General features: G+C 44.3%; 1 protein-coding gene across 3 annotated transcripts in view; it reads right to left on the bottom strand.

The window, feature by feature from the left end:
• The window catches only part of LOC106604185 (probable E3 ubiquitin-protein ligase MID2), a 296,937-nt gene that overhangs the window by 107,929 nt on the left and 164,098 nt on the right, over positions 1-24,910 (bottom strand). For all 3 annotated transcript variants that reach the window (XM_045717834.1, XM_045717833.1, XM_045717835.1), the window contains exon 2: positions 4,643-5,451. In XM_045717834.1, coding sequence (XP_045573790.1) covers positions 4,643-5,395 — 753 coding nt within the window. In that variant the 5' untranslated portion in view covers positions 5,396-5,451. The remainder of the gene's footprint in view (positions 1-4,642; positions 5,452-24,910) is intronic.

Raw genomic sequence — 24,910 nt, 5'->3', positions numbered from 1 at the left:
CACAGAGCTCTACAGGCTGTACAATATCTACATAAGAACATAAAGTACCAGGATAAGGTAAACAACAACGTGACATTTGGGTCCATGTTACTGTTCTGTTTGATGCTTCTGCCCTTCTCTTTTAATGTCACCCAACACAAACTCACTATCCTTTATGCCTCTTTGACCCGGTTCCTCTTTCTAACCCGACCCTGGAAATGATTTGTTATCCTTCCTGAAACTAAATCCCTGAAACAAGCCTCGATCACATTATGAAAACACATTCCAAAGAGTTATTCCGATAACACTTTACTTAAATCCTGCAGGTATAATGTTTGTTAACTTAGTAAAAGCAAGTTTATACCTTGATATGAATATATGTGAGCTTTTATAATGTCTTATAATAAGGCTTATAAAATGGTATGTCTCTCAAGAGTCAAGTCATTACTGTAGTTCTGTCACTGATACAACAGTAGAACTCTGAAGTCATCCCCACCACTAATTGGACACAGTATTGGACAACATTATAAGCACATCCTAACTCTATACAACACAGTATGGACACACATAATATTTTATAAGCATGAGCCTTTACAAGGCCTTATAATAAGGCTTTTACGTTATAGAGATACGTTATATCTCTTATGCCTATTTTCTCACATGCATCACTAACTCAGTAAATCAGCTTCAGTGTTGGGTGATAAATTAGCTTCAGTGTTGGGTGATAAATTAGCTTCAACGTTGGGTGTGAATCAGCTTCAGTATTGGGTGTGAATTAGCTTCAACGTTGGGTGTGAATCAGCTTCAGTGTTGGGTGTGAATCAGCTTCAGTGTTGGGTGATAAATCAGCTTCAGTGTTGGGTGATAAATCAGCTTCAGTGTTGGGTGTGAATTAGCTTCAGTGATGGGTGTGAATCAGCTTCAGTGTTGGGTGATAAATCAGCTTCAGTATTGGGTGTGAAACAGCTTCAGTGTTGGGTGATAAATCAGCTTCAGTGTTGGGTGTGAAACAGCTTCAGTGTTGGGTGTGAATCAGCGCTGGCTACCTAGAGTTATACGGTGTCATGGAGCTTTTGTTTATGGATCCTTGGACAGGTTGGAGCCTGTGATATCTGTTCCTGTTGGAGCCTGTGATATCTGTTCCTGTTGGAGCCTGTGATATCTATTCCTGTTGGAGCCTGTGATATCTGTTCCGTGTTGGAGCTGTGATATCTGCTTCCTGTTGGAGCTGTGATATCTGTTCCTGTTGGGCCTGTGATATCTGTTCAGTGTTGGGCCTGTGATATCTACTTCCGTGTTGGAGCCTGTGATATCAGCTTCCTGTTGGAGCCTGTGATATCTGCTTCCGTGTTGGGCCTGTGATATCTGCTTCCTGTTGGGCCTGTGATATCTACTTCCGTGTTGGGTCTGTGATGTCTATTCCTGTTGTAGCCTGTGATGTCTATTCCTGTTGTAGTGTGATATCCGTTCCTGTTGTAGTCTGTGATGTTTATTCCTGTTTGTCTGTGATATGTCTGTTGTAGCCTGTGATATCTGTTCCTGTTGTAGTCTGTGATATCTATTCCTGTTGTAGTCTGTGATATCTGTTCCTGTTGGAGCCTGTGATATCTATTCCTGTTGGAGTCTGTGATATCTGTTCCTGTTGGAGCCTGTGATATCTGTTCCTGTTGTAGCCTGTGATGTCTGTTCCTGTTGTAGTCTGTGATATCTGTTCCTGTTGTAGCCTGTGATATCTATTCCTGTTGTAGCCTGTGATATCTGTTCCTGTTGGAGCCTGTGATATCTGTTCCTGTTGTAGTCTGTGATGTTTATTCCTGTTGTAGTCTGTGATATCTGTTCCTGTTGTAGTCTGTGATATCTATTCCTGTTGTAGTCTGTGATATCTGTTCCTGTTGTAGTCTGTGATATCTATTCCTGTTGTAGCCTGTGATATCTATTCCTATTGTAGCCTGTGATATCTATTCCTGTTGTAGCCTGTGATATCTATTCCTGTTGTAGCCTGTGATATCTGTTCCTGTTGTAGTCTGTGATATCCGTTCCTGTTGTAGTCTGTGATGTTTATTCCTGTTGTAGTCTGTGATATCTATTCCTGTTGTAGTCTGTGATATCTGTTCCTGTTGTAGTCTGTGATATCTATTCCTGTTGTAGCCTGTGATATCTATTCCTATTGTAGCCTGTGATATCTATTCCTGTTGTAGCCTGTGATATCTATTCCTGTTGTAGCCTGTGATATCTGTTCCTGTTGTAGTCTGTGATATCTATTCCTGCTGTAGTCTGTGATATCTGTTCCTGTTGTAGCCTGTGATATCTATTCCTGTTGTAGCCTGTGATATCTATTCCTATGTGCCTGTGATATCTATTCCTGTTGTAGCCTGTGATATCTATTCCTGTTGTAGCCTGTGATATCTGTTCCTGTTGTAGCCTGTGATATCTATTCCTGTTGGAGTCTGTGATATCTATTCCTGTTGGCTGAAAGAGGGAACATTCTAAACAAGCTCATGACAAGGAGAGAGCCAAGATACAGATCCAGCGACGGGAAACAATAACAGGCTACTGGCTGGAAACATACGGAGGCTGTAAACAGAGTGCCGTGTCACTCCGACAATAACAAACATACGGAGGCTGTAAACAGAGTGCCGTGTCACTCCAACAATAACAAACATACGGAGGCTGTAAACAGAGTGTCGTGTCACTCTGACAATAACAAACATACGGAGGCTGTAAACAGAGTGTCGTGTCACTCTGACAATAACAAACATACGGAGGCTGTAAACAGAGTGCCGTGTCACTCCAACAATAACAAACATACGGAGGCTGTAAACAGAGTGCCGTGTCACTCCAACAATAACAAACATACGGAGGCTGTAAACAGAGTGCCGTGTCACTCCAACAATAACAAACATACGGAGGCTGTAAACAGAGTGCCGTGTCACTCCAACAATAACAAACATACGGAGGCTGTAAACAGAGTGCCGTGTCACTCCGACAATAACAAACATACGGAGGCTGTAAACAGAGTGCCGTGTCACTCCAACAATAACAAACATACGGAGGCTGTAAACAGAGTGCCGTGTCACTCCAACAATAACAAACATACGGAGGCTGTAAACAGAGTGCCGTGTCACTCTGACAATAACAAACATACGGAGGCTGTAAACAGAGTGCCGTGTCACTCCAACAATAACAAACATACGGAGGCTGTAAACAGAGTGCCGTGTCACTCCAACAATAACAAACATACGGAGGCTGTAAACAGAGTGCCGTGTCACTCCAACAATAACAAACATACGGAGGCTGTAAACAGAGTGCCGTGTCACTCCGACAATAACAAACATACGGAGGCTGTAAACAGAGTGCCGTGTCACTCCAACAATAACAAACATACGGAGGCTGTAAACAGAGTGCCGTGTCACTCCAACAATAACAAACATACGGAGGCTGTAAACAGAGTGCCGTGTCACTCCAACAATAACAAACATACGGAGGCTGTAAACAGAGTGCCGTGTCACTCTGACAATAACAAACATACGGAGGCTGTAAACAGAGTGCCGTGTCACTCTGACAATAACAAACATACGGAGGCTGTAAACAGAGTGCCGTGTCACTCCAACAATAACAAACATACGGAGGCTGTAAACAGAGTGCCGTGTCACTCCGACAATAACAAACATACGGAGGCTGTAAACAGAGTGCCGTGTCACTCCGACAATAACAAACATACGGAGGCTGTAAACAGAGTGTCGTGTCACTCCAACAATAACAAACATACGGAGGCTGTAAACAGAGTGCCGTGTCACTCCAACAATAACAAACATACAGAGGCTGTAAACAGAGTGTCGTGTCACTCCAACAATAACAAACATACGGAGGCTGTAAACAGAGTGTCGTGTCACTCTGACAATAACAAACATACGGAGGCTGTAAACAGAGTGCCGTGTCACTCTGACAATAACAAACATACGGAGGCTGTAAACAGAGTGCCGTGTCACTCTGACAATAACAAACATACGGAGGCTGTAAACAGAGTGTCGTGTCACTCCGACAATAACAAACAATCCAATAATCAGACTTTCAAAGTCCTTATTATTTATTAAATCCTTCCCTAAAGTGTGTATAATCAAACTCAGAAAGCTTCCTTTGATTTATCCTAATGGAAAAAAACCCCAAAAAAGGTTGCTTAAATGTCCAAAAAGAAAACCCACATTGTATACACTGTCCACCCTCTGGATACTATGAATCAGATATGTTATATTTACACAATAGAGTTTAAAGAAATGTATTATTTTAATATGTATTGAGGCATTATTACATGTAACTGTTTAAAACTCAATTGGGATACTTTTCCTACAGGAGTTTTGTAGTTTAGGGGGATATATAGAGTTTTGCCACAAAATATGATTATTTGAATTTTTTTTAAATGAAAATTAGCTTGCAATATTTCAAACAAAATCATGTCTGTCTTTTCTCTAGCCCATGTCATGGCAAAATGAAATAATAACAGGTTCATCTCTTTCACAATATGCGTTTTTAATTAACGTCAATTGACCAACATTTCTGAAAATGGACATTATGCGTTTTGGAATACAACACTTCAAATACAGTTTGTTGATGTGTACAGTTAGTGTGTGATCTGTGTATTAGAGAGAACTGGGGGGGGGCTCACCTTGAGTTTGTCGAAGCGTTCGCTGAGAGAGGAGACTTGATGTTCTCTGTGCCGTCCCACCAGCTTACACAGGGCACATATCAGCTGGTCATCCACGATGCAGTACATATTAACCTTCTCATTCTCATGCTCCAGGCAGGTGAGGCCTCTCATGTGGGCGTCATGCACCGGCTCCACCAACCGGTGACTGGTAAACGGCTTCTTATTGGGGTGCGTGGCACGTAGACACCTGTCACAGTACGACACCTCGCAGGTCACGCACGTCTTGACCGCCTCGCGCGGCGGGTCCTGCTCACAGAACTGACAGCTGATACGGTGCTCCAGAGACATGATGGCAGTGTGCTGATGAGAGGAGGACTGGGCCGGGCTGGACCGGGCGCTGTGGCTGCCGGAGCTTCCTCCTCCGCTGCTGCTATAGGGTCTGTGGCCTCCGGAGAGACCTGGGGCACGACGACTCTCACTGGGGGAGTTAGGTCCGCTGACGGAGGCCTTCTGGAAACGGTGGATGATGTTCTGCAGGGTCACATTGCGCTTCAGGCCCTCCAGGCCGCGGTGGTTCAGCGTGATGACGTAACGGCAGGTGGGGCACTGGAAGGCGGAGATGGACTCTAACGGTTTGTTGGACGAGCAGTGGGAGACTAGGATGCGATGGGCGCAGTTGAAACACAGGCTGTGGGCGCAGGGTAAGAGCAGGGGATCATCAAACAACTCCAGGCAGATTGGGCAGGTGAGCTCTGACTCCAGTGTTTCCATCTTCAGCAGAACCAATCTAGAAGCGACATCAAATCCCACGGAAGCTGGTCAGTCACCTGAAAGAGGAAGAGGAGAACAGAAACAGAGGATTGACTATGAGTTCAACCGCAGGGCTCTCCAGAGGGTGGTGCGGTCTGCCCAAAGCATTACCGGGGGCAAACTACCCGGGTAGAGATGGGGATGACAGGCTGCATAATGAGACTAGCTGGGTAGAGATGGGGATGAGGATGAGGAAGGTCTGTACAGACAGAAAGGATGCACCCCTGTTCCCTATATAGGGCACTACTTTTTACCAGTGCCCATAGTAGTGCACTATAAAGGGAATAGGATGTGATTTGGGACACATCCAGACAGAGATGCAGCCTAGTCTGATCAGTGTAATGTCTCCAGCTGAAGACCGGGCACAGTGGTGGCAGCCCTGCCCTGCCTGGCATCTCTCCAGAGCCTCCAGCCTCAGTGAGCCTAGCAGCCCTTCCACACTCACAACTGCCTGTCTGATGCTGTCAAATGACATGGCATATAATGCATCACATCTCTTAAGTCCCCTTGAGAGAAAGAGAGAGAGAGAGAGAGAGAGAGAGAGAGAGAGAGAGAGAGAGAGAGAGAGAGAGAGAGAGAGAGAGAGAGAGAGAGAGAGAGAGAGAGAGAGAGAGAGAGAGAGAGAGAGAGAGAAAAGGGCTGTTCCGTCTCCCAAAACACTCTACATCTACAGGCCTACATTTAACAGAGTCTGTTGGCTGGACAGATTATGTTTCTGCATTGATGGATTCCACTGGGTCCTGAACATGAAAAGGCACAAATCACCTCAGCCAGGCAGGGAAAACGGGAAGTCGGGTCCTCAGCCCCTCTCTCTACCCTCCCCCTCTAACCCTGGCTAACACCTCACAGGCAGGCAGGTCCACAGTCCTCATCTCCTCCCCCCGTCCCTCCCTCCTCTCCTCCCCCCAACTCTCCCTCTCCTCCCTCTCTCCCCCCCTGCATCTCACTACAGACCCTGGTTCGATTCCAGGCTGTATCACAACCGGCCGTGATTGGGGGCCCAGCGTCGTTAGGGTTTGGCCGGGGCAGGCCGTCATTGTAAATAACATTTTGTTCTGAACTGACCTGCATTTTCCTTAAGAGTTTTCAGGCTTGCATGAAAATCCCATCCCCCAATTCCCGCCCACTGCTCTTGCAAGCCCACAGGACTCTACATTGATTGGACCTAGGCCACTGTCATCAGACTTTACAGTCTTCACATAGCCTATTCCATTGGGGACCACATTGGAAACATTTTCTTTTTTCACTGGTGTTCAATGTTCATTTGTATATTTGATGGCAACTGACAACTTTGTCCACTATGCAAGCTCCTAAAAATGAAACAGTACATACAAAGAGAGGAACGGTCACAAGAGAGGACAGAGTCTTGAAGATGTCATTCTCCAACAACAAAGACTCAAACCCCACAGACATGTCAACATAGACTGGTCTCAAACCTGTGTGTACAGTCACCAGTATAGTTGTTAAGAGAGAACAAACAGGTCTGAGACCAGGATAATGTCACCCCCCCTTTGACATTGAACCAGTTTCAAAGCTAACATGATTTAAGCTCCAGCTAACTGATTGTGAAGGTCTGGCTAGCTACCGTTCCACTACAAATTAATCACTGGAAAAATAAACAATATCCTAGACCCGTAACCAATCATGCAGATAATATGCTGCTAGATAACACACCAGAGCCAGTGTCTGTCCTTCACATTCACCTTGGGGCTGGGATTTATCAGCCTCTTTATTTGGTCGTTATCAGGTAGGTTGGCTTTATGTTAGTGGGGAGAACTCACAGGCAGCACCTAGACTGCACCCCATATGGCACCCTATTCACGATATAGTGCACTACTTTTGACCAGAGCCCTATGGGTACGGTGCACTATATAAGGAATAGGATGCCATTGGAGACACATCCCTAGGTCGTATAGGTTGAGAGGCAGAAGAGGTTGGCTGGTCCACCATGCTAACAAAAGGCCTGTAATATCTGTGTCAGACAGGGGATAAAATCAAATCAAATTTTATTAGTCACATGCGCCGAACACAACAGGTGTAGACCTCACAGTGAAATGCTTACTTACGAGCCCCTAACCAACAATGCAGTTTAAAAAAAAAGAATACGGATAAGAATAAGAAATAAAAGTAACAAGTAATTAAAGAGCAGCAGTAAAATAACAATAACGAGAGGCTATATACAGGGGGTACCGGTACAGAGTCAATGTGCGGGGGCACCGGTTAGTTGAGGTAATATGTACTGTGCATGTAGGTAGAGTTATTAAAGTGACTATGCATAGAAGATAACAACTGAAAGTAGAAGTGGTGTAAAACAGGGGGGGATGCAAATAGTCTGGGTAGACATTTGATTAGATGTTCAGGAGTCTTATGGCTTGGAGGTAGAAGCTGTTTAGAAGCCTCTTGGACCTAGACTTGGCGCTCCGGTACCGCTTGCCGTGCGGTAGCAGAGAGAACAGTCTATGACTAGGGTGGCTGGAGTCTTTGACAATTTTTAGGGCCTTCCTCTGACACCGCCTGGTATAGAGGTCCTGGATGGCAGGAAGCTTGGCCCCTGTGATGTACAGGGCCGTTTGCATTACCCTCTGTAGTGCCTTGCGGTCGGACGCCGAGTAGTTGCCATTCCAGGCAGTGATGCAACCAGTCAGGATAATCTTGATGGTGCAGCTGTAGAACATTTTGAGGATCTGAGGACCCATGCCAAATCTTTTCAGTCTCATGAGGGGGAATAGTTTTTTTTCGTGCCCTCTTCACAACTGTCTTGGTGTGCTTGGACCATGTTAGTTTGTTGATGTGGACACCAAGGAACTTGAAGCTCTCAACCTGCTCCACAACAGCCCCGTCGATGAGAATGGGGGCGTGCTCGGTCCTCTTTTTCCTGTAGTCCACAATCACCTCCTTTGTCTTGATCACGTTGAGGGACAGGTTGTTGTCCTGGCACCACACGGCCAGGTCTCTGACCTCCTCCCTATAGGCTGTCTCGTCGTTGATCAGGCCTACCACTGTTGCGTCATCGGCAAACTTAATGATGGTGTTGGAGTCGTGCCTGGCCGTGCAGTCATGAGTGAACAGGGAGTACAGGAGGGGACTGAGCACGCACCCCTGAGGGGCCCCTGTGTTGAGGATCAGCGTGGCGGATGTGTTGTTACCTACCCTTACCACCTGGGGGCGGCCCGTCAGGAAGTCCAGGATCCAGTTGAAGAGCGAGGTGTTTAGTCCCAGGGTCCTTAGCTTATTGATGAGCTTTGAGGGCACTATGGTGTTGAACACTGAGCTGTAGTCAATGAATAGCATTCTCACATATGTGTGTTGGTCAGTGCATGCACACAGTACACGTCCTAGTAATCCGCCTGGCTCTGCCGCCTTGTGTATGTTGACCTGTTTAAAAGGTCTTACTCACATCGGCTGCGGAGAGAATGATCACACAGTCTTCCGGAACAGCTGGTGCTCTCATGCATGTTTCAGTGTTATTTGCCTCAAAGCGAGCATAGAAGTAGTTTAGCTCGTCTGGTAGGCTCGTGTCACTGGGCATTTCTCGGCTGTGCTTCCCTTTGTAGTCTGTAATGGTTTGCAAGCCCTGCCACATCCGATGAGCGTCAGAGCACGTGTGTAGTAAGACTCGATCTTAGTCCTGTATTGACGCCTTGCCTGTTTGATGGTTCGTCGGAGGGCATAGCAGGATTTCTTATAAGCGTCCGGGTTAGCTTGAAAGCGGCAGCTCTAGCATTTACCTCAGTCCGGATGTTGCCTGTAATCCATGGCTTCTGGTTGGGGTATGTACCTACGGTCACTGTGGGGACGACATCATCGATGCACTTATTGATGAAGCCAATGACTGATGTGGTGTACTCCTCAATGCCATCGGAGGAATCCCGGAACATATTCCAGTCTGTGATAGCAAAACAGTCCTGTAGTTTAGCACTGGCTTCATCTGACCACTTTTTTATTGATCTAGTTACTGGTGCTTCCTGCTTTAATTTTTTTTTGTAAGTAAGAATCAGGAGGATAGAATTATGGTCAGATTTGCCAAATGGAGGGCGATGGAGAGCTTTGTATGCGTCTCTGTGTGTGGAGTAACTGTGGTCCAGAGTTTTTTTCCCCTCTGGTTCCACATTTAACATGCTGCTAGAAATTTGGTAAAACGGTTTTAAGTTTCCCTGCATTAATGTCCCCAGTTACTAAGAGTGCCGCCTCTGGGTGAGTGTTTTCTTGTTTGCTTATTGTGGAATACAGCTGTCTTAGTGCCAGCATCTGACTGGCGCCATTTTTATGAAAATAAGCATCCAGGAGCCAGAGATAAGGAGGGTAGAGGAGGGGGAGGGAGGAATGGTGACCTCTGTGCCCTTGGGCTGCTGCTCCAGGTGACTGGTAAGAGGGAATAGCACATAGAAAGACACCGCCTTCCTACTGTAGACGGACAGATTGATATAACAATTGTAAGATATTGGGCAATAGCTCACCCAAATGACAGAATTACACATTGGTTTCCTTACCCTGTAAGCAGTCTATGGACAAGGTAGGACCGCAATCCATGCTTTGGTTTTATTTCCCTGACACTGATTCCAAATGCTAACGTTTTAGCATTTGTGGCACAAATCCCATTGAAGTCATGGTACCAATGTTAGCATTTTTTTGCGAATCATGCCCAAATCATCCGAAAGTATCTCATATTGATTGTGAAGCTCAAAGTGACTTATTGATGATTTGAACATGTCCATAGACTGCTTACAGAGTAAGGAAACAATTCTGTCATTTGGGTAAGCTATCCCTTTATCAATATGTATACTAAACTAGAATGATGCTAAATCTCATCCACTGAGGGTTGTTTCTCTATTTGACTGGTGAGGAGTGGGCCTCCCACAATGGCCAGATTGACGCGGACAGTGATTCATTTGGCAGACATAGTTCATTTGATGGGGAATTTGCTTTTCATTGGTTAACGGTGCGAGAAGCGTGTGTACGGACGCCACATAGCTACAAATTAAGAGACATATGTTTAAGCAGTAACACTGAATAAACTGCCTCAGTATCCATTATCCGCAGTGTCACTTGGGAGAATAAAAATAAGAAGATGAGAAAACCAGACAGTTTTGGAGAACAAAGAAATAAAAACAGATTAGTAAAAAAAATTAAAACAATCTCCATCCCAAATCCTCATTAATACCTATACAGTGCATTATTTTGGACCAGAGTCCTATAGACCTGGTCAACGGTAGTGCACTAGTTAGGGGAAAGGATGCCACTTGACACACTGCATTAATATCTTGTTAAGGTGAAGGGTCCCATAAGGCTCTGCTTTCTGTGGGGGTACAGAAGCCCAGAGAACAGATTCAGTCTCCATTTGACCTCTTCTTATGGTGATTACAGCAGGACATAACGTTAATAGTACAGACAGGCTTTTTCAGCAGAATCAGACAGTGAAAATAAATAAATGAATATTTCAGATGACTCATTTAGCATGTTTGAACAGAGTGAGTGTCCCAAATGGCACCCTATTCCCTACATAGTGCACTACTAGTAACCAGAGCTGCTATAAGCCCTAGTCCAAATAAGTACACTATATAGGAAATAGGGGGCATTTGGGCATACAGTAGTCGGCTGGTGTTTCCCTAATCCACTTATATAACTACATGGCTACACATTTTACGTTTTATACAACAAACTAGCTAAAGATTTGGACTATCTCAAATCTATTTGCCCTACTGGTTCACTGTCCTACAGCTCAATGAGGAAATAACCTACCAGTTAAACTACTGGTTCACTGTCCTACAGCTCAATGAGGAAATAACCTACCAGTTAAACTACTGGTTCACTGTCCTACAGCTCAATGAGGATATAACCTCCCCGTTAAACTACTGGTTCACTGTCCTACAGCTCAATGAGGATATAACCTCCCAGTTAAACTACTGGTTCACTGTCCTACAGCTCAATGAGGATATAACCTCCCCGTTAAACTACTGGTTCACTGTCCTACAGCTCAATGAGTATATAACCTACCAGTTAAACTACTGGTTCACTGTCCTACAGCTCAATGTGGATATAACCTCCCAGTTAAACTACTGGTTCACTGTCCTACAGCTCAATGAGGATATAACCTACCAGTTAAACTACTGGTTCACTGTCCCACAGCTCAATGAGGATATAACCTCCCAGTTAAACTACTGGTTCACTGTCCTACAGCTCAATGAGGATATAACCTACCAGTTAAACTACTGGTTCACTGTCCTACAGCTCAATGAGGAAATAACCTACCAGTTAAACTACTTGACCAGCTGTCAAACGCTCTTAGGATCTTATAACATCTGCTTTGACATGTTTTGGGCGAGACATAAAATGGGATTGACTCCCAGTATTGGAGTCTATTGTAGGCATGACAACCAGGGGTTCTGAAATATAAATGATTGATGTTTTGTTTGTGCTTTTCTTAGTCTGTGTCTCTTCTGCATCCCAAAATGGCACCCTATTCCCTATAGGTTCTGGTCTAAAGTAGTGCACTACATAGGGAATAGGGTGCAATTTGGGACACAGTCTCTATCTTTGTTTTTGTTTTGTTTGTGTATTTAATCCCAGGGAAGGAACATGCCCAGGGGACTGTGTTCACTGGGCTCTAGCTGAGCCCAGACAATGCCTGCGTCACAGCAGAATATGGCATTTCTGGAACAATGACAATTAGCCTTGTCTAAACAATGGGGACAATTTACTGTTAGGTGACTCGCCATATAGGCCTCTTCCTTGAATTATGTTTACACAATCACATGAACACAATAATCACTTGAAGGAATCCTTTTACGTGGTCTTACATATAGTAAACAGACTACTACACGGTTCCTTTAAAATATAATGCAGTAATATAAAACTATACATCCAGGGAGGTCCTTTTTAAATATAATACTGTATTTCTGTCATGCAAACTCACTTCCAGGAGTGAAAAAAGGACACATAGCTTAAAAGCCTACAAGGCATCAATGCTAAAGCCACGTAACCAGTCAGTGAGAGGCTGCTTGGGTGTGTGTGTGCGTGTGTGTGTGTACTCCCCTTGGCGCGTGTGTGTGTGTGTGAGAGGCTGCTTGGGTGCGTGTGTGTGTGTGTGTGTGTGTGTGTGTGTGTGTGTGTGTGTGTGTGTGTGTGTGTGTGTGAGAGAGTGGGCAGCTCAGCTGCCTGGGCTTGACAGCGACATGGGAGCTGACCCCTGACCTCTAATGATGGGTGGAACCTGTACCGGTTAGAAGGTCAGGGTCAGAACCGAGCCAAAACTGAGATGGAACCATTGGAACCATTCATCCTCCTAAGAGGCTGCAGCTGTGGACAAAAAATACCTGTAAACGATTACACACCCAGCTGTAGCAGAGAGGAACACCTCCCTGGAATGAGCTTCATTACGCTTGCAAAATACCATACACTTTCTCAAAGTTTCAGAGTTGTTAAGGAATCCCAGTTGGAGGGATTCCCAGTTGCTTATTCCCTCCTGATCCCGGGGGATCCTCCCGTCAGGATTTCTAGCAATCCTGGGGACTTTGCAACCCTACTTCCATGTAAGCTACACAGGTCAACTTGGGGGGAAGGCTGTGCATTTGGAGGATAGGTGGAGTGAATCGGTTGGAGTGAGACAGGAGATAGATTTTTATTGATTTTTCAAAATGTACATTTAACCTTTATTTAACTAGGCAAGTCAGTTAAGAACAAATTCTTATTTACAATGATGACCTACCCCCGGGCCAAACCCGGACGACACTGGGCCAATTGCGCGCCGCCCTATGGGACTCCCAATCACAGCCGGACGTGATACAGCCTGGATTCGAACCAGGGACTGTAGCGACGCCTCTAGCACTGAGATGCAGTGTCTTAGACCGCTGCGCCACAAGGGAGGCTGGATGTGGGAGGGATACCATGCAGACAGGTCTGTTGAGTGAGTGTTCACAGGGTTTCTACACTATGTCTGCATCCAAAATGACTCCCTATTCCCTATTTTGGTTCACTACCTTTGATCATGGCCCGTAGGCCTCTGAATAGGGTGTCATTTTGGGATGCAGAGATTATAACAAGATGTACACTCTCAAGAGGACCTCTTCACTGTACAGGAATCAAACTCCCGTTACACATGAGACGGCTGTTCAAAACATACATACCCTATAGACGGGCTGTTAAATACACACATACCCAATAGACGGGCTGTTAAATACACACATACCCAATAGACGGGCTGTTAAATACACACATACCCAATAGACGGGCTGTTAAATACACACATACCCAATAGACGGGCTGTTAAATACACACATACCCAATAGACGGGCTGTTAAATACACACATACCCAATAGACGGGCTGTTAAATACACACATACCCAATAGACGGGCTGTTAAATACACACATACCCAATAGACGGGCTGTTAAATACATACATACCCAATAGACGGGCTGTTAAATACACACATACCCAATAGACGGGCTGTTAAATACACACATACCCAATAGACGGGCTGTTAAATACACACATACCCAATAGACGGGCTGTTAAATACACACATACCCAATAGACGGGCTGTTAAATACACACATACCCAATAGACGGGCTGTTAAATACACACATACCCAATAGACGGGCTGTTAAATACACACATACCCAATAGACGGGCTGTTAAATACACACATACCCAATAGACGGGCTGTTAAATACACACATACCCAATAGACGGGCTGTTAAATACACACATACCCAATAGACGGGCTGTTAAATACACACATACCCAATAGACGGGCTGTTAAATACACACATACCCAATAGACGGGCTGTTAAATACACACATACCCAATAGACGGGCTGTTAAATACACACATACCCAATAGACGGGCTGTTAAATACACACATACCCAATAGACGGGCTGTTAAATACACACATACCCAATAGACGGGCTGTTAAATACACACATACCCAATAGACGGGCTGTTAAATACACACATACCCAATAGACGGGCTGTTAAATACACACATACCCAATAGACGGGCTGTTAAATACATACATACCCAATAGACGGGCTGTTAAATACACACATACCCAATAGACGGGCTGTTAAATACACACATACCCAATAGACGGGCTGTTAAATACATACATACCCAATAGACGGGCTGTTAAATACATACATACCCAATAGACGGGCTGTTAAATACACACATACCCAATAGACGGGCTGTTAAATACATACATACCCAATAGACGGGCTGTTAAATACATACATACCCAATAGACGGGCTGTTAAATACATACTTACCTAATAGACGGGCTGTTAAATACATACATACCCAATAGACGGCTGTTAAATACATACATACCCAATAGACGGGCTGTTAAATACATACATACCTAATAGACGGGCTGTTAAATACATACATACCCAATAGACGGGCTGTTAAATACACACATACCCAATAGACGGGCTGTTAAATACAGCACTCCATCCACAGTCCTATGTACAGTAGCACAGTCGCTGCTGTCTCAGAAAGACAGCAGCGACACCACAAGTAGCCTAGCTCTAATTGAATACAGGTGCTACAGTATTGGTGCTAGTCAGCTGCAGTATAAGTGACAGTGAGTCTTTTTCTATGGGAATTTCAGTGTTTGACTGACAGTACTGATAGCTCCTGTGTTGCTCCCTTTATCTCCATGTGGTGTTATCCCCGTCCCTGGGAGATATCTGTCGGTCACAGGGTGCATCCCAAATGGCACCATATTCCCTTTATAGTGCATTACTTTTGAGCAGGGCCCATTGGCCCATGGTGCACTATACTGTATATAGGGAATATCGTGGCATTTGTTACCCAGCGAGCCTCTGTCTGTCACAGTCCCATCCCATGAGGGGGTTAGTGTCAATGGGAACTGTGTAGGTGTCTTTAAAGAAAAGTAGGACAACAGGGGGTATAGAGCTCGATGCTGGGAGTGTTACAGTATGCTGGCAGTAGGACAACAGGGGGTGTAGAGTTCGATGCTGGGAGTGTTACAGTATGCTGGCAGTAGGACAACAGGGGGTGTAGAGTTCGATGCTGGGAGTGTTACAGTATGCTGGCAGTAGGACAACAGGGGGTGTAGAGTTCGATGCTGGGAGTGTTACAGTATGCTGGCAGTAGGACAACAGGGGGTGTAGAGTTTGATAATGGGAGTGTTACAGTATGCTGGCAGTAGGACAACAGGGGGTGTAGAGTTCGATGCTGGGAGTGTTACAGTATGCTGGCAGTAGGACAACAGGGGGTGTAGAGTTCGATGCTGGGAGTGTTACAGTATGCTGGCAGTAGCACAACAGGGGGTATAGAGTTCGATGCTGGGAGTGTTACAGTATGCTGGCAGTAGGACAACAGGGGGTATAGAGTTCGATGCTGGGAGTGTTACAGTATGCTGGCAGTAGGACAACAGGGGGTATAGAGTTCGATGCTGGGAGTGTTACAGTATGCTGGCAGTATGACAACAGGGGGTATAGAGTTCGATGCTGGGAGTGTTACAGTATGCTGGCAGTAGGACAACAGGGGGTATAGAGTTCGATGCTGGGAGTGTTACAGTATGCTGGCAGTAGGACAACAGGGGGTATAGAGTTCGATGCTGGGAGTGTTACAGTATGCTGGCAGTAGGACAACAGGGGGTATAGAGTTCGATGCTGGGAGTGTTACAGTATGCTGGCAGTAGGACAACAGGGGAGATAGAGTTCCTCAGGGGGTTCCAGAACTATCTGTCAAGGTTCCATTTACCATCACAGAGTTCCATCCTGACACAAGTTACTGGTGAGAGATTTCAACAGTCACAAACACTTTCAGTTATTTTATTTAACTAGGCAAGACAGTTAAGAACAAATTATAATTTACAATGACAGCCTGCCTTGTTCAGGGGCAGAAGGACAGACTTTTACCTTGTCAGTTCGGGGATTCGATATAGCAACCTTTCGGTTACTAGTCCAACGCTCTAACCACTAGGCTACCTACCACCCATATATACAGTACCAGTCAAAAGTTTATACACATACTCATTCAAGGGTTTTTCTTCATTATTTACTATTTTCTACGTAATAGAATAATAGTGAAGACATCAAAACTATGAAATAACACATATGGAATCATGTAGTAACCAAAAAAGTGGAAGGATAATCATGACAACTTCCAGAGGACGTCCTCCAACCTATCAGAGCTCTTACAGCATGAACTGACATGTTGTCCACCCAATCAAAGGATCAGAGAATTAATCTAGTACTGAAAGCATAAACTAGCACTGCAGTGCATACAATGTGGTTAGTAGTTGACTCAAAGAGAGAAAAATACAATAGTTTAACAGTTTTGAACAAATGTATTTATTTAAAAATGAAGGAGAAGGAGAGAGCTAGCTATGTTTAATTACATATTTTTTCACTTAGCTAGCGAATGCAGCTAGCTAGTTTAGCTTACTCAAACACCTGGCTCAAAACAGAAAAGGATACTATGTTAGCTAGCTGACTATGGCTATCCAACACTGGAACTTTTGGTTTTATTAATTTATTGCCACAGGGCCCACCGGTGTATCTGCTAAACTGCTTGCTGCTGACTGTACTGCATGATTGTAGCAGTTTTACTAAGGCGTTAGTTCTAGTAGCTATGGTGATTGTCTATGACGTGACAACAATGTAGGCTGTGTGTAGCGGTTAGCGGTCATGATATGAAGGTTTGGCTTGGAAAGGTTTTTTTGCCTGGTCACAAGCTGATGTGTTGTGCACTGAAGTCCACAAGCGGAGTGGAAAGGTGAATGGAGGAGAATGCGTAGATAGTTGCGAAAAGGAATTACATATACAACATGCAGTTAGTATGTGGCTGCTATGAAAGTGATCTGGGGTGTATTAATTCTGCAGATTCTGTTGAAAAACGTTTCTTTAATGGAAGCAAATGGAACAGGGATTAACATACCTGAATTTATCCAAGAGAAACTCTTGTTTGCAACTGCTGGACTAATGATTACACCCTAGATCAGCTAGATGCAGGCAAGAGTGTGCAAGGCTGTATTAAATGTGTCATTGTCTGTCACCTTGATTACTCCAATGTTTCTCTCAACTTGCGTGCACTTGCGTTGTAAACTTTCATTCATAGGCTAGGTTGTAGCAAGCTCATTATGGGTTACAGGGAACATTCTAGTACCATGTAGTAGCCTAAACCTATCCACGTTACATTGAACTGGGTGAATGGACTATGAATGACAGTTATCCAATATGCTGTAATAGAAATAATCGTCCTCCCTCATCTTAAACGTCAATGACCGCCACTGGTATGCAGAGAAGCATTCCTCAAATATCAGATGAGAACAAAAGGTTATGGACGGTAATTACAAATTACTGGATTACTCCACTCTGCTCTGTTAGCTACTTCATGTGGAACGGCAACACATTACTCATTAAATAACCGTTTTGAGGACAGTAGAGATGTTTTAATTGGCCCTGTAGTGTAGGGTAGAACAGCTGTAATAAAGGTTAAAACAGCATTTAAATGTGACAGTTGATTCTCCACTCTCCAAAGAGCAATGTACCATAACGGAGTTCAAATAAGCAGTTCTCTTTCACAGTTTCACGGGGTATAGAAAGTCAATACAGTGTTATATCATATAGGTCTATATCAATAAAATACAGTATTATATCATATAGGTCTATATCAATAAAATACAGTATTATTTCATAGAGGTCTATATCAATAAAATACAGTATTATTTCATATAGGTCTATATCAATATAATACAGTATTATTTCATATAGGTCTATATCAATAAAATACAGTATTATTTCATAGAGGTCTATATCAATAAAATACAGTATTATTTCATAGAGGTCTATATCAATAAAATACAGTGTTATATCATATAGGTCTATATCAATAAAATACAGTATTATTTCATAGAGGTCTATATCAATAAAATACAGTATTATTTCATAGAGGTCTATATCAATAAAATACAGTATTATTTCATAGAGGTCTATATCAATAAAATACAGTATTATTTCATAGAGGTCTATATCAATAAAATACAGTATTATTTCATATAGGAATAGCTACACATATAATGTCCTGCATCTGCCTGTTGGTTAGGTAACACCAGCATTAAGCCTAAACATGTGTTCTGTTCCAACACCCACACATGCTTGCTAAATTGTGAGCTAGTATGGACAATGGAACGAAGTGATGATCTATGAAGCGAATCACCGTGAGGGAGTCTTCATGCTAACAGAATAGGAACATTCCAAGTGGACATTCCAGGAGATTTGAGTGGGCTATACAGTTACTCTTCATCTAGCTGCTAGCTGGTCATTTCAACGTTTTGGGTTAAATATACTCAACAAAGGCATATTAAAATGACTTTAGCACCATGTACTGTAGAGCCTTCACCCAACAACTTGATTCCCTTGCTCTCTGGCAGTGCAAAGGGAAACATAAGCCCCCCAAAATGAACAGCAGTTAACCAGAATGTACCAGAACTGTACTCTGACTATATAGCAGAGATCAGGTAGCACATTGCAGATGGCATGCTATATCAAGTGCTGTAGTGACAGGGTCTGCAGTGACGCCTCTAGTACTAAGATGCAGTGCCTTAGACCGCTGCGCCACTCGGGAGCCCAGACACATCTCACATCTCAACATCAACTGATCAGAGGAGACTGTGTGAATCAGGCCTTTATGGTCAAATTGCTGCAAAGAAACCACTACTAAAAGACACCAATAAGAAGAAGAGACTTGCTTGGGCCAAGAAACACGAGCAATGGACATTAGACAGGTGGAAATCTGTCCTTTGGTCTGATGAGTCCAAATTTGAGATGTTTGGTTCCAACCGCAGTGTCTTTGTGAGATGCAGAGTAGGTGAACGGATTATCTCTGTATGTGTGGTTCCCACAGTGAAGCATGGAGGAGGAGGTGTGATGGTGCTTTGCTGATGACACTGTCGGTAATTTATTTAGAATTCAAGGCTCAGTTAACCAGCATGGCTACCACAGCATTCTGTAGCGATACGCCATCCCATCTGGTTTGGGCTTAGTGGGACTATCATTTGCTTTTCAACAGGACAATGACCCAACACACCTCCAGGCTGTGTAAAGGCTATTTGACCAAGAAGGAGAGTGATGGAGTGCTGCATCAGATTATCTCCATGGGCTCCTGAGTGGCGCAGCGGTCTAAGACACTGCATCCCAGTGCAGGAGGCATCACTGCAGTACCTGGTTTGAATCCAGGCTGCGTCACATCTGGCTGTGATTGGGAGTCCCATAGGGCTGTGCACAATTGGCCCAGTGTCATCTGGGTTTGGCCAGGGTAGGCTGTCATTGTAAATACGAATTTGTTCTTAACTGACTTGCTTAGTTAAATAAATAAAAAACGAAATTAAAATCTGGCCTCTAAAATCAAACAACCTCAACCCACTTGAGGTGGTTTGGGATGAGTTGGAGTGCAGAGTGAAGGAAAAGCAGCCCACAAGTGCTCACCATATGTGGGAACTCCTTAAAAACTTTTGGAAAAGCATTCCAGGTGAAGCTGGTTGAGAGAATGTCAAAAGTGCAAAGCTGTCATCAAGGCAAAGGGTGGCTACTTTGAAGAATCTGAAATATATTTTGACTTGTTTAACACTTTTTTCCCCCATATGTGTTATTTCATTGTTTTGAGGTCTTCTCTATTATTCTACAATGTATAAAATAGTAAAAATAAAGAAAAATCCTTGATTGAGTAAGTGTGTCCAAACTTTTGACTGGTACTGTATTTAAACACATGGGGCTCTGTCCACAGTTCATTTTCAACATCTTCTCTCTCTCTAGCCAACGCTCTCTAGGCAGTTGGTTTAATCAAACATTCCATTTCTATTAATACAATGTAACCAGGCACAAGTGTCTGCGTCCAAAATAAAACCCTAGTCCCTATGTAGTGCACTACTTTTGCCCAGCCAGGGCCTATAGGGCTCTGGTCAAAAGGGAATAGGTTGCCATTTGGGACACACAGCCAGTTATGCAGCCAGGCGTTTCAATTTCACATTGGGTGCAGTTCTCAGAGCAGCGGTTCCTGCCTGGCTCAGGGGCTAACTATTTATATTAATCTCCTCTGAAGAACCAAGATGGCCGACTAGTTTCACAAAGCCTCCTGCATTGTGATCCAGGTCATAGTGCTTCTAAATGTGCTGCTATGACACAACCAGACACAACTTGTCATTGGTCAGGCAGGTGTTCCTGATGCCGTCAACCCTATTGGTCGAGTGTCTTTGATGACGACGACCTTATTGGTTGGGTGTCTCTGATGATAAATCCTTATTGGCTGGGTGTCCCTGATGACAAAACCCTATTAGACGTGGGAGGTTCTCTTCTGCACTATTCAACCAATCCAGTAAATGAGTAGGAGGAGTTAAGATGGAGTGTCGCCTTGTTAATGTCCAAAAGAGGAAGTCACGTCACAGGCTCTCGTTCCATTTCCCCTGACAACAGAGCATCCACAGGCTCTCTTTCCATTTCCCCTGACAACAGAGCATCCCCAGGCTCTCTTTCCATTTCCCCTGACAACAGAGCATCCACAGGCTCTCGTTCCATTTCCCCTGACAACAGAGCATCCACAGGCTCTCGTTCCATTTCCCCTGACAACAGAGCATCCACAGGCTCTCTTTCCATTTCCCCTGACAACAGAGCATCCACAGGCTCTCTTTCCATTTCCTCTGACAACAGAGCATCCACAGGCTCTCGTTCCATTTCCCCAGACAACAGAGCATCCACAGGCTCTCGTTCCATTTCCCCTGACAACAGAGCATCCACAGGCTCTCGTTCCATTTCCCCTGACAACAGAGCATCCACAGGCTCTCTTTCCATTTCCCCTGACAACAGAGCATCCACAGGCTCTCGTTCCATTTCCCCTGACAACAGAGCATCCACAGGCTCTCGTTCCATTTCCCCTGGCAACAGAGCATCCACAGGCTCTCGTTCCATTTCCCCTGACAACAGAGCATCCACAGGCTCTCTTTCCATTTCCCCTGACAACAGAGCATCCACAGGCTCTCGTTCCATTTCCCCTGACAACAGAGCATCCACAGGCTCTCTTTCCACATACCCTGAAAACCAGAACATCTGGTAGTTGGGGACTCGACAGAGGCTACCCTGATGCTATTGGATGGTGTCCTTGATAATAAAACCCTATTGGTCAGGTGTCCCTGATGATAAAACCCTATTGGTCAAGTGCCCCTGATGATAAAACCCTATAGGTCAAGTGCCCCCTGATGATAAAACCCTATTGGTCAGGTGTCCCTGATGATGAAACCCTATTGGTCAGGTGTCCCTGATGATAAAACCCTATTGGTCAGGTGTCCGTGATGATAAAACCCTATTGGTCAGGTGTCCCTGATAAAACCCTATTGGTCAGGTGTCCCTGATAAAACCCTATTGGTCAGGTGTCCCTGATGATGCATGCAGGCTATTGATCCAGGAAGTAACCACTGCTTCCAGGGCTCTCTGACTTACAAGAACATGGTGGGTGTGGAGACTAAAACAGGAACCCCAACCCACTCACTCTCTCTCCCCTAACACCAGTCAGTTACATCAGTACGACGTAATGCAAAGTGCTCCTCAATAGAAGTGTCTTTGAGGAAACATGACATAGCGTTCCTCATTAGAAGTGTCTTTGTGGAAACATGACATAGTGTTCCTCATTAGAAGTGTCTTTGTGGAAACATGACAGTGTTCCTCATTAGAAGTGTCTTTGTGGAAACATGACATAGTGCTCCTCAATAGAAGTGTCTTTGTGGAAACATGACATAGTGCTCCTCATTAGAAGTGTCTTTGTGGAAACATGACATAGTGCTCCTCAATAGAAGTGTCTTTGTGGAAACATGACATAGTGTTCCTCAATAGAAGTGTCTTTGTGGAAACATGACAGTGTTCCTCAATAGAAGCGTCTTTGTGGAAACATGACAGTGTTCCTCATTAGAAGTGTCTTTGTGGAAACATGACATAGTGCTCCTCAATAGAAGTGTCTTTGTGGAAACATGACATAGTGCTCCTCATTAGAAGTGTTTTTGTGGAAACATGACATAGTGCTCCTCAATAGAAGTGTCTTTGTGGAAACATGACAGTGTTCCTCATTAGAAGTGTCTTTGTGGAAACATGACATAGTGTTCCTCAATAGAAGTGTCTTTGTGGAAACATGACATAGTGTTCCTCAATAGAAGTGTCTTTGTGGAAACATGACAGTGCTCCTCATTAGAAGTGTCTTTGTGGAAACATGACATAGTGTTCCTCATTAGAAGTGTCTTTGTGGAAACATGACACAGCCTTGTTTTGTGACTGAGCACAATAGTATTTCCCTCTTCGCCATTGAAGTTGATCAAAGACTATGACTGCATGGTTTTTATATTCCAGGAATAAGAGTCCACTCTCAAAAACAGACGATTTGACACAGTTACATTTTTTAAAAAGCACATTTCTCTTCGACCATCAACTAAGGAGCATAAGAATGCCTTCACAATTTTTAAAACATTCAAACCCTCCAGATCTCAGCATTATAGAGATGTACTGAGAGATTGAAGCATATATCCATAGTGACAAGCAATATCAATATTGTGTAAAGGAAAGAAACACATAATGCATGAAGCCGGAGGAATTAATTCCTTTTTGGTTTTCCATTTTCCATTTTACTCCCAGAAACTTCAGTGTTGAGAGAAATGTGTGCATTCAACTGAACTAATGGCTTACCTTTATACCAGATGTCCTATAAAAATGCACATTTTGTGCAGATCCTATGAAAAAACGATCTACACAGTGCAGTGCATAAACGTCAGTTAGATTGTCTGTGCCGAGGATCTTTTCAGTGGGAACCCGCATTCCCTGTGGACTCATTCAGCCTGTACGGCAGTCAAGGAAACAATCTACGGTTGGCTACGTCCCAAATTGAACTCTATTCCCTATTTAGTGCAGTATATAGGGAATTGAGTGCCATTTGGGACAACGCCGATGCCTCTTCATTTTGTAGGAAGCTAGTGATGAGGTAGTGATTTCTAAAGCTGGATATATAGAAAACTTTCAATGAATCACTTAATATATATTCTATATGAATCACTTAATTCATATTCTACTGTGTTAACAAAATCTGGCAAACAATTAACATTTCCGTTTCTAATACAGTCCTATTATTATCTACTGCAGATTGATGAGAAACTGAGAGACACCGCCTGGTATACCTGCCGTGCTATTATTATCTACTGCAGATTGATGAGAAACTGAGAGACACCGCCTGGTATACCTGCCGTGCTAAGTGGAACCACGGCTGTATCATATTCAATATTATTCCAGTATAGTACGGTCCGTATTTTAAAGACAGAACCATTCTGTCACTCAGTGCTTGGCATTGGGGCTGATGAATGGTACAAACAGGACCAGCTAAGCTCACAAAGAAAGAAGCAGACCTGTCTCTTCTCTCTTTTCTATCTTAACTCCGACATCCCACCTCAAACGCAGCAGGTGAATCCAGTGTGGGAGCTCCCTCTCAGCACCCACATCCAGATACTTGAGCTCCCTCTCAGCTCCCACATCCAGGTGCTTCAGCTCCCTCTCAGCTTCCACATCCAGGTGCTTCAGCTCCCTCTCAGCTTCCACATCCAGGTGCTTCAGCTCCCTCTCAGCTCCCACATCCAGGTTCTTCAGCTCCCTCTCAGCTTCCACATCCAGGTGCTTCAGCTCCCTCTCAGCTTCCACATCCACGTTCTTCAGCTCCCTCTCAGCTCCCACATCCAGGTGCTTCAGCTCCCTCTCAGCTCCCACATCCAGGTGCTTCAGCTCCCTCTCAGCTCCCACATCCAGGTGCTTCAGCTCCCTCTCAGCTCCCACATCCAGGTGCTTCAGCTCCCTCTCAGCTTCCACATCCAGATACTTGAGCTCCCTCTCAGCTCCCACATCCAGGTGCATCAGCTCCCACATCCAGGTGCATCAGCTCCCACATACAGGTGCAGCTAAATAAAATATCCTCAATATACCTGACTTCACCATTTGGGACACAGACCTGAACTACTGCCTAGCTACCCCACCATGTATCCTAGCTCTGACTCGATCTACACCGCAGGTAACATTCTGTAGTGTCATGTCGAGATTGAACATGCCATGAGTTTGACCACCTTTTGTGTGCACTGATGTAGCTAAAGTATCTAAAGTACATTAAGCTAATGAACAGCACCCATGACTGACTTAACGTCACTTAACCGTGGCGCTCATTCATTCGGGTCAATGTCCACACACCTCCCAATCATAACACGTCTGGTAAGGACCACGTCTGCAGTAAGAGGAGACATATGAATAAATGAACAGCTGTTTGTCAAGTGTTCTCACAAGGTTCCCATTTAAGAGGCGAGGAGTGTGAAGAGAGAAGGGGGGAGAGACAGTGGGAGGAGGAAGAGGGAGAGAGAGAATTAAAGAGAGGGAGATGGAGAAAGAGGAAGGATGGAAGGACGGAAGAGGATGTGTGTGTGTGACAGAGAGATA

Source organism: Salmo salar, chromosome ssa05, assembly GCF_905237065.1.
Source record: "Salmo salar chromosome ssa05, Ssal_v3.1, whole genome shotgun sequence".
NCBI classification, from domain to species: domain Eukaryota; kingdom Metazoa; phylum Chordata; class Actinopteri; order Salmoniformes; family Salmonidae; genus Salmo; species Salmo salar.
This window is presented reverse-complemented; position numbering and strand designations above follow the sequence as displayed.